This window comes from Camellia sinensis, chromosome 8, assembly GCF_055761805.1.
Source record: "Camellia sinensis isolate YWXY chromosome 8, ASM5576180v1, whole genome shotgun sequence".
Taxonomy (NCBI): Eukaryota; Viridiplantae; Streptophyta; class Magnoliopsida; order Ericales; family Theaceae; genus Camellia; species Camellia sinensis.
This window is the reverse complement of record NC_138968.1, coordinates 147,383,635-147,400,449: the sequence shown is the minus strand read 5'-3', so window position 1 is coordinate 147,400,449 and position 16,815 is coordinate 147,383,635. Positions and strand designations below refer to the sequence as shown.

The following is a 16,815-nucleotide window of genomic DNA, read 5'->3' as shown; positions in this document are numbered from 1 at the left end:
ACAATTTCTGTAAGGACTGATTGATCCTTGCTGGCACGCTCACATTTACAAAATACCCTTCGAAAAGCCAAAAAGCCAACAGTGTGACTATATTCAATTATACTAATTCAATGTTATATATGTTTATTGGTACCGATGCCGTATTAACAAAATTTTGGCACTTTTGTTTATGTATACTTAATTAAATAAGGTTTTAGAAACAACATTTATCAACAATAGAACACTCCAGTCTGTTGTTTGGTTGTGTTTTTATTTTCAATTTTCTGTTCATCTTTTAGAAAACACTAGTTTATTAAAATTCAACAATACAGGAGGAACACAGAAAAAGGGTTTGCCTTTCTTCACAACCCAAAAACATTCATACTTAGCATCCTATTATAAACTCAAGAAAGCAGGGTTGAACCGTCCTCAAAGAAGAGCATGGTTCCAATGGATCATCTGCCAATCCTTGGAGAAAATGTGGAATCGGAGGCATACCCACCTCTAAAATTTCTTCGAGAATTTGGAGTACTTGTGCCAGACTTGGTCTATCCTTCTCATCGTCTTGAATGCACCAAGCAGCAACTTTGCAAGCTCTAATCACCTCTTCATCTTCGACATCACCGTTGCCTTCCAACCTGTAATCCAACAAGCTCATGACTAATTCCTCGCTTTCCTTCATTTTCATTGCCACTAAAAATGGAAAGTACCGACCCATTTTATAATCTACTATGTCACTGTTTCTCCTTCCTGATATAATCTCAAATAACAACATTCCATAGCTAAAAACATCGATTTTTGGCGTGATTGCTTCACCTGATATCCATTCTGGTGCAAGATAGCCTCGTGTTCCTCTCATTGTTGTCAAAACCCGACTAATCTCTCTCTCCGACAAGCTTAGCAAGCCCGAAATCAACCACTTTTGGGTTGTATTCAGCATCCAGTAAAATGTTTTCGGGCTTAATATCACAATGTATGATGCAATCTCTGCATTTCTCATGGAGGTAAGTCAAGCCTCTAGCAGTCCCAACTGAGATATTGTACCTTGTTTTCCAGTCTAAGACATTAATGTTGTCTTTTTTAAACAAGTGAGACTCTAGAGAACCATTGGACATGCAATCATAAACTAGAAATCTTTTTGTACCTTGTATGCAGAAACCCCGAAGGCGAACAAGGTTGATGTGTTGGATCACCCCAATGGTGCTTGCTTCTGCGCGAAACTGCTTCTCTCCTTACTTCAAACTATTTAGCCTTTTTACTGCTACAACGATTGAATTGGGCAGTGTTTCTTTGAAAACTGTACCAAAACCACCTTCTCCAAGCTTTTCTGAGAAGTTCTTCGTTGCAATTCGTATGTCACGATACTTGAACACCGCCAAAGAATCATCAACTTTCTCCAAAGTACCAGTAGTGTCTCTCTGTCTCTTCCACCAGATGACTACCAAGACACTGCCAAAGAAACAGAAGAAACCACAAGTTGCTCCAAAAACAATCAAAGAAGCGTTTCTCTTCGCCTTAGCCTTAGCTTCAGTTCTAACCAGCTGGGATGCGGCTACTCCAACATGAAAATCTCTTTCACTTTTATTATCTGATGAGAGTTGTCGTAGATTGAACAAATCACCTCCCAAAATCAAACACCTATTATCATAAGCATAAGCACTGCATGAACAATTTCTCAAGCAAGCTAATTCACATTCATCAATGTTCTCAACTGTTATCAACTCTGAATTCACAGGAAAACCGATGTTTGGCACCGCAGAAAATTTGTCATTTCCTTTGTTTTCACACTGTAGAGGAATTTTCCTCACACACCCACCTGAGTGATCCCCCAATTCCCAATATGCTTGAGTCCTCGGTTCAAATCCTTCAATGCAAGTGCAAATCAGTACATTTTGGTTACAACTACCAAATGCACCACAAAAAGCATAGACTGTGCATTGTTGCAGTGGTTTCATCCAGAATGCACTAAACCATGGGAAGTCCTTTCCCCAAACAAATTGTTTGAATTGTCCATTCACATCGAGCGCAAATCTAGTGAGAGCAGTAGGGTCACTGGCATCGTATATAAAAGAGAAATGTTAGGGATCATGAAATTTTTTTCATGAAAATGATCATGAAAGATTTGTGACCCTTAAATTACCTTGATTAATGTGTAGTGCTTTATTCTAAGTGTAATTCAAAGGTCACAAATCTTTCATGATCATTTTCATAAAAGACTTTTCATGATACCTAGCATTGCTGTATGTAAAATAGCTCTCATTTGTATTGTTAGCATATGTATTGTTAACATATGTGACATTTTTTGTGTAATGGTCCAATTGTATCTTAGTAAAAAAGCTAAAATCTTTCCTACTCCATACCCCACTAGTCCAATACGGCTTAGACACATTCCAAAGCAATATACGACTTGAATTTGGCTCCACCTCCAAAAAGAACAGACTTGGTGATGGATTTTCTGAATTTTTCCAAGAAGTTAGAGCTTGTTTTTCATTTTTGAGTTTATTGTATCCAACTTTCCCACCGGGGAGCCACATGTCAGTTGGGTAGTCAAAACTCTGCCATATCACATTAGAGGAATCCAATTTGTCTCTAACAATGAAATTTCCATTGTCAAGAAGCATGGCCACGGTTAAGTTAGCCGATTTTGAAATCGAATTTGTCAACCAAATTTGATTCTTGAACTGGTCTAGTAGGACTTGTTAGGGAAAATATGTGATTCCCCACAAGTAAATCAATCAATGGGAATAAAAAACTAATACGGAAAAATTAAATCAAAGGCAACACAAGAATTTTTACGTGATTCTCTCAATGTGAGGTACGTCCACAGGATCGAAATCCGATTCCACTATCAACCAAATAAGTTTCCAAACGATTACAAACGAGACACGAATGGTCTCACAAACCACCCTTAGGTAAATTCCATATAATCACAGATAAATAAAGAGGAAAGACCTCACCAAATAGATAAACCAAAATCTTCAGAACCAAAGTTGTAGAAGACCCAAAATAACAATCCAAATCAGCTTCACTAAAGCACCTAAACAAAGATGCACAAAATCAATTTGTTTCTGCGCCACAAATCAATAGACCCGAAGCACTATCTCACCAAGAAAAGTATATGCTGCTGCCGTACTTGTCTCTTGGGAAAAAACAATACCCAATAAATATATTGTGAATCTAGGGTTTATTATCAAACCTTAGTTGTTTCTAAATTGGATTGGGTCTCCACAAATTAAATATAATATATAAAAATATATTATAATTAATACTAAACCAAATTAAACTCTTTTTCCAAAACCAATTGGGTCCCACACTCCAATAAAGAGGTATACCCAACAATTCTCCCCCTACCGACTTAGGTGGAGAAATCAACCATACCCGCCAAAGTTCGACACTTTAAGTGTTTGTCCCTCGACAAAGTCTTTGTCAACATATCTGAAATATTATCATCTGTGTGAACCTTTTCGAGTTGTAACAATTTCGAATCTAACACATCACGAATCCAATGGTATCTCACATCAACGTGTTTCGATCTTGAATGAAAAGTAGAATTTTTACTCAAATGAATGGCACTTTGACTATCACAATAAAGCACATACTTTTCTTGCTTCAAACCCAACTCTTGCAAAAATTTCTTTAACCATAACTCTTCTTTGCAAGCTTCCGTAATGGCAATAAATTCAGCTTCGGTAGTTGAGAGAGCAACACATTTTTGTAATTTAGATTGCCATGCCACAGCTCCCCCTGCAAAAGTCATCAAATACCCCGAAGTAGATTTCCTATAATCAATATCACCGGCCATGTCAAAATCTGTGAACCCATCAAGCACCAGCTTACCATCTCCAAAACACAAACATACCTTCGAAGTCCCTCGAAGATACCATAGAATCCATTTTACCGCTGCCCAATGTTCTTTACCCGGATTAGAGAGAAACTGACTCACCACACCAACGGTGTGAGCAATATCCGGCCTTGTCCAAACCATGGCGTACATCAAAGAACCAACTGCTGAAGCATAAGGAACTTTCAACATCTCTTCTTTGTCTTTCTCACTTATAGGACATTGATTCGAACTAAGTTTGAAGTGACCCGCAAGTGGACAACCAACCGGCTTCGCTTTATCCATATTGAACCTCTCAAGAACTTTCTCAATGTAGCTTTCTTGAGACAACCAAATCAGCCCCTCTTTGTGCTCACGAACAATTTTCATACCAAGTATTTGCTTTGCCGGTCCCAAATCTTTCATAGCAAAAGATTTACTCAACTCTAACTTCAACTTATTAATCATGGTAGAATCTTGACCCACAATTAACATGTCATCAACATAAAGCAAAAGAATAATAAATTTACCATCCGGAAAATTTTTCACAAACACATAATGGTCCGAAGTGGTTTTAGAAAAACTATTATTCATCATGAAAGAGTCAATTTTTTTGTACCATTGCCGTGGGGCTTGCTTGAGACCATACAAACTTTTCTTCAATTTGCAAACAAATTTCTCTTTCCCTTTTTCCGCAAAACCTTCCGGTTGCTCCATGTAAATTTCTTCTTCAAGATCACCATGAAGAAATGCAGTCTTCACATCAAGTTGCTCAACTTCAAGGTTCATACTTGCAGCCATGCCAAGTACAACCCGAATGGAAGACATCTTCACAACTAGCGAGAAAATTTGATCAAAATCAATACCTTTCTTTTGCCCAAAGCCTTTCACAACAACACGTGCCTTGTACCTCAGATTCTTGCCATCATTCTTCAATTTGAAAACCCACTTATTTTTCAAAATTTTCCTCCCTTTAGGCAACTTCACTAAATCATAAGTCTGGTTTTCAAACAAGGAATTCATCTCCTCGTCCATAGCCTTTTTCCAATCACCTTTCTTTGCATGCTTAATTGCTTCTTGGTAGCTCTTAGGCTCCCCTTGATCGAAAATCAACACAAATTCATTGAGAGGATACTTTCTTGAAGGTTGTCGATCCCTTGTAGATTTTCTTAACTCAAGTTGTGGTGGCGGTTCTTGAGTTGGATGCTCTTCCTCAATTTCTGGCTCAACTTCATTAGAATTAGCATCATCATCTACATCTTCAATAGGTGGCTGCACATCTCCCCCATTTTCATTATCAACTGAAGATGAACGAGATGGATCTATGTCAATGAGATCACTAGTTTTTGGCTCCGGTTGATCACCTTTGCCAAAGTCTTCAATTGTTTGGTCTTCAAGAAACACAACATCACGGCTTCGAATAATTTTCTTGTCAACCGGATCCCACAATCTATACCCGAATTCATCACGCCCATAGCCAAAAAAAATACATTGTCTTGACTTGCTATCAAGCTTGGGCCTCTCATCTTTTGAAATGTGAACAAAAGCTCGGCAACCAAACACTCTCAAGTGCTCATAAGACACATCTTTACCGGTCCAAACTTTTTCAGGAACATCACCATTCAAAGGATAGGAAGGAAACAAATTGATCACGTCAACCGCTGTCTTCAATGCCTCACCCCAAAAAGATCTTGGCAATTTAGCTCATGAAAGCAAACACCTTGTTCTTTCCACAATGGTGCGGTTCATCCTCTCGGCAACGCCATTTTGTTGAGGAGTCTTCTTAACTGTCTTTTGGTGCCGAATACCTTGGCTGCGACAATACTCATCAAATGGCCCAATGTATTCACCACCATTGTCTGATCGGATGCACTTCAATTTCTACCCTGTTTCTCTTTCAACCATGGCCTGAAAATGCTTAAATACTTCTAGAACTTGATCTTTAGTTTTTAGTAGAAAAGCCCAAACTTTTCTTGAATAATCATCAATGAAAGTAACAAAATAAAGTGCACCACCACGTGTTCTAACTTTTAAAGGACCACAAACATCCGAATGAATCAACTCCAAAATATTTTCTTTTCTAGAAGCAACATTTTTATGAAAAGAAATTCTATGTTGTTTACCCGCCAAACAATGAACACAAGTTTTGAGATATGTACCTTTCAAACCGTGTAGAAGCTCTTTCTTAAACAATACTTGCAGCCCCTTTTCACTCATGTGGCCAAGCCGCTTGTGCCACAATTCGGTAGAAGTATCATCTTCAAGTGCATTGACAACACCTTTACAAATTTTTCCTTGCATCGAATAAAGTATATGAGTCTTCTTGCACTTAGCCACCACCAAAGAACCCTTTGTGAGCTTCCATATTCCATCACCAAATTTGTTATTGAAGCCTTCATCATCTAGCTTCCCAGTAGAGATCAAATTGAGGCGAATGTCGTGAACATGCCTCACATCTTTAAGCAACAACTTGCAGCCCAAATTTGTTTCCAAGCAAGCATTACCCATGCCAATAATCTTGGACAAACCTTCATTACCCATTCGAACAGAACCATAATCTCCTTTGGTGTAGGTAGTGAAGAAATCAACTCGAGAAGTCACATGAAAAGAAGCACCCGAATTAATCACCCAATTGCTCTCTTGGCCTACAAAATTGATACAATCATCTTCACAAACGACCATGAGATCATCGGTAGTAACTATCGTTGTGTCTTCTTACTTCTTATCCACACTTTTGTCACGCCTTTTCTCTTTGTTCTTGAGCTTTCGGCATTCCTGTTTCATGTGCCGTTTCTGTCACGACCCAAACCCGGCCCTATGGGTTTAGCACCGTAACCGGCCAGTAATCCGAGATTACCGAAGGCCTGCTGAACAGTAATACAGTAAAGCAGAGTACAGGGCCTGGCGGAAGCCAATACAGTAATTAAACAATGTCCAATGAGCTGTGACAGTCTGTATGCCAAAAAGATTTTTCATGCATTCATACATATACAAACAGTACAGTCCATACAAAATTTACAGTCACACAGTACAGGGACCTAATCCCTTGATAACAGTACAGTTAGCAACTGACAGTCTATACAGTAATCCAAACAGTATGGAGACAGACGGGGGGAAAACAAACAAAACACCCCAAAGCCATAGCATGGCAACTCGGAACCTCGCAGTGAGGCACAAAGGCTGGCTTGACAAAACTGGAGTCTAACCCACGCTCCTAGCTCCGATCTGGTGGCTGAGCACCTACATATATATATAAACAGTGAGCTAAAGCCCAGTGAATAACATAATACGTAAAGAGGTTTAGAATGAATGTCCTTACGGTAATGAAAACAGTTCAATTCAATCAGTATTTCAGTTGTTCAGTACAGTAAACAGTCATATGTGGTACATCCATTAGCATAACAGTAACAGTAGGTCTTAAAAGACCGAACAGTAATGATGGCCATCAGTCAGTAAACAGTAGTGGCTCCACGAGGGAACCGACAGAGATCTCTGTAACAGTAACAGTAACAGTAAACAGTAAGTACTAAGGATGCCACAGTACAGTTCAGAAATAAAGGACATACATTCATTCAGTAATATCAGTTCAGTAAACAGTTCAGTTCAATATTCAAAAGATATCAGTTGAACATATCTTTACACAATTGTTACTCACAGAGTTTGGGCTACAGTATGCTAAAGCGTGTCTCCCCAGTCGCCAACCCTACACAGTTAACAGATTGAACACACACTAAGCTACCCAATTGGGAACGGTGAACACACACTAAGCTACCCAATTGGGAACGGTAATAACTTAATTCCTAATGCCTCGGTGTGTTCTACATCTATATCCTCAACAAGATGCCTTAAACTAGGCCTAAGAATGCCTAGAATGGAATGAGGATGCAAAGATGTACATTTAAAAGCATTTTCAGAAAAATAGGGTCCCGCTCGAGCGCATGTTTCCCCCGCTCGAGCGGTCACGCAACAAAGGTACACGCTTGAGCGTAAACTTACCCGCTCGAGCGTACTGTAAAAGTACTAGATGGGTGAAATCTCCGCTCGACGCCCACTCGAGCTTGAGACAAGACTCCGCTCGAGCGCCCAATCCTCCGCTCGAGCGGACTGTAAAATAGTGCAGAGAGATGCTGGATGCTCGGATTCCACGCTCGAGCGGCATTTCCCCCGCTCGAGCGGAAGTGCGAAATCTGGAAAACCCAGATTGCACCTCCAAGCTCAAAACCAAGTTCAAAAGCATCAAAACTCGACCTCTTGGGCTAAATTTCCAGAAAACACATGTGAACTCATAGTTAAACATGGTTCAAAACTCAATTTGAGAAATCAAAGCCCAAGGGTGTTTTATTCAAACCCAATTTCAAACCAATTTCAAGAACAATATGAACATGCAACATGCATGGATTCAAACCATTTTGAAGCTCCAATGTGATGCTCTAAGGAGCCAATTCTTTTCAAAACATGGTGAAAACATGGACCATTACAAAATTATGAACATGCATGTAACCTTTTGCCATGAACTCAACTCAAAATCCAACAATACTAATATGCATGCAAAGATTGAGCTTCAATTCACCATTAATGGACCAATTCATGACTTAGCTCTACAACTAGACATGAACCATGCAAGAACCAGTTCAAACACAAGAATGAGAAGATAAAATCCTTACCTAGAGCTTGTATTCAAGGTTTAGGAGTCCAATTAGGCAAATCTCCTATGATCTCTTCAAGCCTTTCAAGCCAATTCTCTAGAACAATTCCACTCTCTCACTTCCTCTCTCTCTAGTTCGGTGGTGTGCTCAAAATATGGCTGAAGAAATGTTTTGATAAAGCATACACAAGGCTCAAATATGAGTAAACAAAGGCCTCACTAGATGGCAAAAGTGTAATTACGTCAAACTCTTTAATTGGCTTATTTTAATCTAATTTAATCATACCTAATCGGTTTTCAGATAATTATACCATAAAATTACATTAATTATGAGGATCATAAAACATCAATCGGTTTTTAATTCGGCCGCCGATAAGGCCTTCAATTAGCAGTTTAAACATATAAGCATGAACAGATAATCATACAGTCAAACAGATAGAATGCAATTTAACTAACATATACTCAATCAATTCGGTTTCCAATTTCAGTCAGTCAGTTCAGTACTTTAATCAGTTCAATTATCAGTCATAATCAATTCAGTTTAACGATAATCGATGGTTATCGGTAATCAATCAGTCATAAGTCGGTAAACAGTATGAGGGTTGTTACAGTTTCTCATGGCAATGATAGCACTCAATGTCTTTCTTTGAAAAAGAATCATCTTTTGATTTGTCACGGCTTTGATCACGACCATGAGGAGTCTTACTCCTCCCCCTTGTTTTGCTTCGGCCTCTCACAATAAATGCTTCCGAATGAGAGGAACCTGCTGATTTTCTTCTAGCTTCTTCATTCAACAAGCTACTAGTGACTTGGCCCATTGTGACAACTCCATTAGGTGCCGAATTACTAACCGTCACAACCAAAGTCTCCCAACTTTCGGGCAAAGAACTAAGTAGCATCAAAGCCTGCAACTCATCATCAAAAAGAATTTTTATAGAAGCAAGTTGGTTAACAATACTCTTTATTTCATTCAGATGTTCCGGAATAGGGCTGCCCTCTTTATATTTTAAATTAACCAGCTTACGAAACAGAAAAGCTTTATTTGTGGCTGATTTCCTATCATAAAGGCCTTCTAATTTTTTTCATAAATCATGTGCTGAAGTTTCAGTAGCAACATGATGAAACACACTGTCACCAATCCATTGACGGATAACACCAACGGCTTTTCGATTAAGCCTATTCCATTCATCATCTTTCATACCCTCGGGTTTGTACTATCACCCTCAATGGGTCTATACAAATCTTTACAAAATAATAGGTCCTCTATTTTAGTTTTCCAAGTTGCCCAATTGCTTCCATTGAAACTAGACATACGACCTACATTCCCCTCCATTGATTTACACAAGTAAATAAATCCAAATAAACCGTAAGCTCTGATACCAGTTGTTAGGGAAAATATGTGATTCCCCACAAGTAAATCAATCAATGAGAATAAAAACTAATGCGGAAAAATTAAATCAAAGGTAACACAAGAATTTTTACGTGGTTCCCTCAATGTGAGGTATGTCCACGGGATCGAAATCCGATTCCACTATCAACCAAATAAGTTTTCAAACGATTACAAACGAGACACGAATGGTCTCACAAACCACCCTTAGGTGAATTCTAAATAATCACAAATAAATAAAGAGGAAAGACCTCACCAAATAGATAAACTAAAATCTTCAGAACCAAAGTTGTAGAAGACCCAAAATAACAACCCAAATCAACTTCACCAAAGCACCAAAACAAAGATGCACAAAATCAATTTGTTTCTGCTCCACAAATCAATAAACCCGAAGCACTATCTCACCAAGAAAAGTGCATGCCGTTGCCGTACTTGTCTCTTGGGAAAAAACAATACCCAATAAATATATTGTGAATTTAGGGTTTATTATCAAACCTTAGTTGTTTCCAAATTGGATTGGGTCTCCACAAATTAACTATAATATATAAAAATATATTATAATTAATACTAAACCAAATTAAACTCTTTTTCCAAAATCAATTAGGTCCCACACTCCAATAAAGAGGTGTATCCAACAGGACTAAATTTCCATCTTGTGACAGTTTTAATTGTGACGAAGATAGATTTGAAATGGGTTGGACTCTGTTTGCTACCCAAACTACTGTTTTGTTTGGTAGCTTTTTGTACCATATGCCTACGTAGTAGTTTTGAGAGTTACCTGGCGTGAAGAAGCCCGGTTCAAAGACTCCACCTTGGGAGGTTATTGTTTGGTTCCTAGAGAGAGGCTGTCCAGCATGGATGGTATTGGTACCATCTGATCCTTTTGAGTAATGGGTATTGAAAGATAGAATGAATAAGGGCACAACACAAAGAAAGAGCCATTGAATTCTACATATGGGACTCATTTTTGCACAGAGTTGCACCAAAGAATTGGATGTGATTGATGTATTAAAAGAACACAAGCATAAAATTATGTTGGCTGTGCTCTTTACAAGTAATCTTCACTGGGCTTGGTGAGGATAGAGCAAAACAAGTCACACAGTTCTTACACTAAAAAGTTCGATTTCAAACACTCTCAAGAGTAATACGATCTTGTAGGAGGTTGGAACTCAAGGATGTCTAATCAGCTACTTGGTGTGGGTTTAATGCTCCCTTGCTGTGCGAGTCCTGACTTAATCGAAGCTTGCCTTGGGAGGTCGGGACAAGCTTCCAGGTTATAGTCTCTTACTCGGAACAGACAACAGGACACCCTGATGATCTCCTCATGGGGCGCTGCCTTGGACCTGCGGGAGGGTGGGAGGATTTCCCTGTAACAAAAAAAAAAAAAAAAAAAATCTTGTGCCTTAAAAAAGAGTTGGAACAATGTCCTAGAAGAAAAGTAATACATTTTTTTTTTTAATATTTTTAAACTTGTTGATTAGTATTTCATGACAAAAAATCAAATTGTTTCATGACAAAAAATCAAATTGTTTCAACTTTGGCTTGCAAGAAGATGTTTCTGTTATTTGAAAAACAGAAAAATCTTCTCACAATGCTGATTGTGTCTAGGTGCCTAATAGGACAAAAAAGAATATAAAATAGAAGATTTGTATACGATTTATTGATTTTTCATCCTCTACAAATTCAATTGTTGTAAACTTTCTAGACTAGTCTATTTTGGAAAAAAAAAAAAAAAAAACAGAACTCAAAACTTTTTTTTTTGGAAATTAATTATTATTGTTTTTTAATAAATTCAACATAGTGAAAATATTACTATTCCTCCCTCAATCACCTTTTGCATTAATTCGGCGTGGATTTGAAGTATTTTTAGGCTGTATAGGGAGATTCTGAAAGTGTTTTTTTCTTTTTTTAAATCTATAAAGAAGAATAGATTGATAGATGCATGAATGTTTGGAAAATTACCTGCACAGATTGGGAAGTTCCCATAGGTTTTTGTTTAGGTCTGCAATTTAAACTTTTTACGGAATATCACACCTGCCTTCACACAAATTATTTGTCCTTATGATTTACTTAATTTAATGAAAAAATTACAATAAAAAAAAATAAAAAAGAAACTTGAGTTCTTAATTTTGTCATTTTAAAACCCAAAATTTTTATTTATTTTCAATTTAAACTATTTGTCTATTTTCGTTAAGTAAATTCAATGAAAAATGATATTTTAAATATTTTATGTATACTTGCATTGAATATAATAACTAAAATACTCTTTTTCTATCGATTGTACTTAACAAAAAAGGACAAATGATTTAAATTGAAAGAAAATAAAAATATTAGAGTTTAAATTGATACAATTAAAAACTCAAGATCTATTTTGTCCCTAATTTAATTATATCCCAATATAGTATTTTGCTAAAATTAATTATATTTTGTGTTTTAATTAAAAAAAATCAAAAACAATTGGCTGTATTTTTTTTTTTTAATAAATTATATCTGAATATTTGTCTCCTTAAAAGTGAATCAATACCATCAATTAATAGCATGTGTGCCAGGTATAGTATTCCGTAAAAAATATTAACCTTCTTAACAATTCGAGAGTGAAGTAAATTAATATTATTAATAGCTTAGGAAAGTTGAGGGACAAATAACACACGTTTGATAGGTATGAGGAGGTAACGTGAACTTTCCGTGTAAGAAAAGAAAATGAAGTGAAAATTTTATTTTATTTTTTTCTTTGGTTTAATTGGTTATGAAAGAAAAAAAAAAGAATAAATATTTATCAAGAATAAATAAATTTGATAAGCAATAAAAAAATAATTGTATATAAATAACTTCGTTTCTCTCTCGAAAGACATTCAAAGATCTATAACATTCAAAGATCCAAAACATCGCATTAGAGTCCTCACATTTGCGAGTCCTCACATCGTGATTGTTTTTTACGATTACAAGCTTATGAGAAATCATTTTTGGGTTTAGGTATGTGAAACTTATGTTTTGATCATGAATTTGAATAAAGATTTACATAGGGAGAGAAAAAGGCAATGCAATGGAGACATGAATGAAATATAAATTAATTTTTTTTTTATTTCCTTTTTCTTTTCTAAATTTCTATCTAAATTTATTATTCAAAAACAGCCAGGACAAAAAATCACAAATCAAAGTGGACTCTTCAACAGTGGAAAAATCAAATGAGTGAAATTTGAAGTAATTTGTAACATGTGGCCATTTTTTATGCACTTGGCTTTGTTTTCACTCGTACAAGCAAAGGTAGGCCCTTGCTCTGATGATGACAAGGCATATGGTTTAAGCCCCTAAGCCTATTTGGTAGAATTGTAGGAGAGTGATTATAAATTATAACTTAACAAATTATAATTCATAGTTATGAGCATAAGTTGGTAACCTATTTAGTGTAGCTGTGGGATTATACATTTAAACAGCAGAGTAGTGTTTAGTAAATAAGCTGTAAAGTAGCTTTTTGCTGTGTAATTGTTATTTTTGCCCTTAAGAACATAAAAATTATAATTTTGTCATTTTCTTTACTTTAAATTTTGAAAAAGTTATTTCATTAATGGAAGTTGATTAATTAGTACCTAATTTAGTGCATTTTTACATTACCTCAATTTTTTTATCTTTATTTTTTTTAATAATATTGAGTTCACAAGAGAACAAAAAAAAATGTCATTGCAATAAAAATACAATAAGTTACTATTAAGATAAGAAAAATAAAACTTCCTAGATATTTAAAGAATTCCTAATTTCATCTACAAATTGACATACAAATATTATGTCTCTTCACTTTTATCTCGTTGTCATCACATGCAACATCATTTTCATGGCGTGCTTGTTGAGACGAAGATCCTTCCTCTTCATTAGGCACATAATCCGTGAATCTATCGTAAGAGTCAAATGCAATAGCGCAGAACTCACTTCGTCGGATGAAATTATGAATTATCATTATTGCACAAACAAGTTTGACTTGGGTTGACCACTTGTAGTTTGGTGGGATATTCTTTATCATCGGCCATCTTACTTTCCAAACCCCAAATGTTCTTTCTATTACACTTCTAAGTGATGAATGTGCTTGGTTGAATTTTTCTTGTGCATTTTAGGGGGATTGACCATGTTAAAAAATGCCACAAAATTCAATGCTTAAAGAATTAACAAGAATGGTTGATCATGTTTCCATTGGCAAATTTCTATATCAAGTTGATGAATTACTCCAATTAAATAGTGTATTTTTACTTCTACCAAATAATATGGTAATGAAGAAACAACTTGGAAATTTTCTTCATCAAGAAAATGGATCTCTTCTTGAAGATACAAAATTTTTCTTTCACGCCAATATATTTCAAATTGACAAATTTGAATGGCAAAATGCAATTTGTTTGTCATTTCTTCTTCTATGCTTTCTTCAAGGCCCTCATTTTGTCCTTGTCTTCTACGCCTAGCCATTACAATGGTAGTCCCACTGGGCGTGCCAAAAATAAATGTTGGCTTTTTTGGCTTTCGAATGTTAAAAATGTAATTTAAGCGTGCCAGTAAGGATCAATAAGTCCTTACAGAAATATTAAGTGCCAACCAATTAACAGACGTTTGCTTCGAAGTTTTTTTAGCCTCACTGAAAAACACTTTTACTGGTGGCTTATTTTAGGAGAAAATTCATAAGAACTAATCACCAAGAGTACAAGAAAGAGGAAGAAACAGTGTTAAAAATCAAATTTCATTAAGTAAACAAGAGTTTACAATTGTACCTTCGCACTTTCACAGTTTCGAAGGGGTTTACAGCGACAGACTAACTTGAAACAACCTCTAAGAATTTGACGTGCAGTACAGGAAAGTAAAGGACTGGAAATGTAAAAGACTAGAAAATGTAAAGTAAATAAACTGGTTTCTGGATCTGAGTTTGGGTCCCCATGTAGCCATCAATGGCTAGTTATAGGAAAAAAAACTTCCAGCAATAACTACCCAATAACCACCTAAAACTATCCACTCTTCCACCTTCATTCCTACAATGCCACATATCCCTCCATGTCTTCCACTAAGTCACTTTGTCCATTATATTCTTCACATGTGCTTTAACTTCTTTCACTTTGTCTTTCATGTTCCACCATGCAAGACCACTGACTTTGTAACTTCTCTTAACTTTTGATTGATCAAAAAAGTGACACGTGTCCTACAATAATAATAATAATAATAATATTACTATTTATGGTGTCAACAATATCCCATGCCGTGTGGCAATTATGGTATCTGTTCTTCAAATGGACAGTGCAATTGTCTTGAGGAAGCCACTGGCAGCAGCACTTTCAGGCAAATAAATTATAAGCAACCCAACCTTGGATGTTCCGCTGTTACACCCATTTCTTGCGACCATTCTCAATATCACACCCTTTTGGAGCTTAAGAATACTAGTTACATGACAAATACTTGGATGAAAAATTAGCATTAGAGGATGAAAAATTAGCATTAGAGGATTGCAAAATGAGTTGCTTGAAATCTCTTCATGCAAACTAGCTTTCTTTGTACATATTTTGGAAAATGATTCAAAGCAAGGTTGCTTATTATTCTCTGAAGTCTTTTCTCTTATAAGTAACAAGGGAACAACGCATGAGACCGCTACTGTATTTCTTAAAGTGCAGAAATCTCTGACTACACAGAATCCTATTCCTTCAGCAATAAATTCTCTTCAAAGGAAATCAAGGCAAGTCAAGATCATACTAGGTTCCATTCTCGAAACTTTTTTTGTTGCATTTTTTGTGGTTTCCTCTTTCATTTTCTTTTTCAAAAAGAAACAAGAGTCTGAGGATTTTGATGAGTTCTTTGTCGATCAAGTACCAGGAATGCCTACAAAATTTTCTTACGAAGAATTGAGAGCCATAACAAGCAATTTCAACGATAAGCTTGGGGAAGGAGGATTTGCGTCAGTGTTTCAAGGGACATTAAGCAATGGCACCAAAGTAGCGGTGAAGCGTCTCAATGGTTTTGGTCAGGTTAGCTGAAGTTGAAACAATAGACAGCATTCACCACGTCAATTTGGTGAGATTAATTGGATTTTGTGTTGAAAAATCATATCGACTTCTAGTTTATGAGTATATGTCTAATGGACCCTTGGATACATGGATCTTCCAAAGGTACCAGTCGCTCACTCTTGGGTGGAAATCCAAAAGGAAGATCATCATGGATATAGTCAAGAGACTAACTTATCTCCATGAGGAATGTAGGCAAAAGATATTTCACTTGGAAATCAAACCCCAAAACATCCTCTTAGATGAAGACTTCAATGTGGAAATTTTTGATTTTGGATTGTCAAAACTAATTGATAAGGACCAAAGCCAAGTTATAACAATGATGAGAGGAACACCAGGCTATTTGGCTCCAAAATGGTTGACCTTAATTATCACCGAGAAAGTAGATTTTCATAGCTTTGGTGTCATGGTTTTGGAAATGTTGTGTGGGCGCAAAAATTTGGATAGGTCTCAGCCTGAGGAAGATATGCATCTGCTAGATCTTTTTAAGAGGAAAGCAGAAGAGGAACAATTTCTAAATATTATTGATAAATACAATAACGACATGCAAACACATAGAACAGAAGTTGTTGAGATGATGAGGGTTGCTGTGTGGTGTCTACAAAATGATTTTTCCAAGAGGCCTTCCATGTCGGTGGTGGTTTAGGTCTTGGAGGGTTCAGTGGGTGTTCAAAACAATTTGGATTATAATTTCACAACTCCTGTAGCGCCAAGACCAATTACAGCTGCTGGTCACCAAGGAGATGCCATTGGTGTTGCTACTTTATTATCAGCTTTATCAGGACCAAGGTAAATAAAGTAGACTCCAACGAGCAAATTACAGCTGATTGTTTTAAAGTTTTTGTATTCCATTTCTTATGTAGTGAACTATAATCAAAGATTTTTATTTGTGTAAATCACAATCCATGATACCGGGATTAATGGTGTTTTAGGTAGAGTTGATAAAATTTCAACTCTCTCA

At 36.4% G+C, this 16,815-nt stretch overlaps 1 protein-coding gene and 1 pseudogene across 2 annotated transcripts; one reads left to right on the top strand and one right to left on the bottom strand.

Moving 5' to 3' along the window:
- Nucleotides 1-242: 242 nt before the first annotated feature.
- Nucleotides 243-10,829, bottom strand: LOC114259616 (G-type lectin S-receptor-like serine/threonine-protein kinase At2g19130; annotated as a pseudogene). Its single transcript, XR_014337194.1, has 3 exons — nucleotides 10,445-10,829; nucleotides 2,209-2,665; nucleotides 243-2,031 (listed from the first exon to the last, which is right to left on the bottom strand). The product of XR_014337194.1 is annotated as a G-type lectin S-receptor-like serine/threonine-protein kinase At2g19130 (transcript).
- A 4,242-nt stretch (nucleotides 10,830-15,071) lies between these two features.
- LOC114259576 (G-type lectin S-receptor-like serine/threonine-protein kinase SD2-5) lies at nucleotides 15,072-16,500 on the top strand. The gene is made up of 4 exons (XM_028199607.2): nucleotides 15,072-15,138; nucleotides 15,468-15,529; nucleotides 15,618-15,813; nucleotides 15,911-16,500. Exons 1-4 carry the CDS (start codon nucleotides 15,072-15,074, stop codon nucleotides 16,498-16,500), a joined length of 915 nt encoding a protein of 304 aa, XP_028055408.2.
- Nucleotides 16,501-16,815: the final 315 nt, after the last annotated feature.

Excerpts from the sequence above, each read along its gene's own strand:
- LOC114259576 (XM_028199607.2), top strand. The coding sequence starts at position 15,072 with ATGGTATCTGTTCTTCAAATGGACAGTGCAATTGTCTTGAGGAAGCCA. Across the intron at positions 15,139-15,467 it reads ACTGGCAGCAGCACTTTCAG|AAATCTCTGACTACACAGAA; the intron begins GCAAATAAATTA and ends CTTAAAGTGCAG. Across the intron at positions 15,814-15,910 it reads GAAGCGTCTCAATGGTTTTG|TTTATGAGTATATGTCTAAT; the intron begins GTCAGGTTAGCT and ends ATCGACTTCTAG.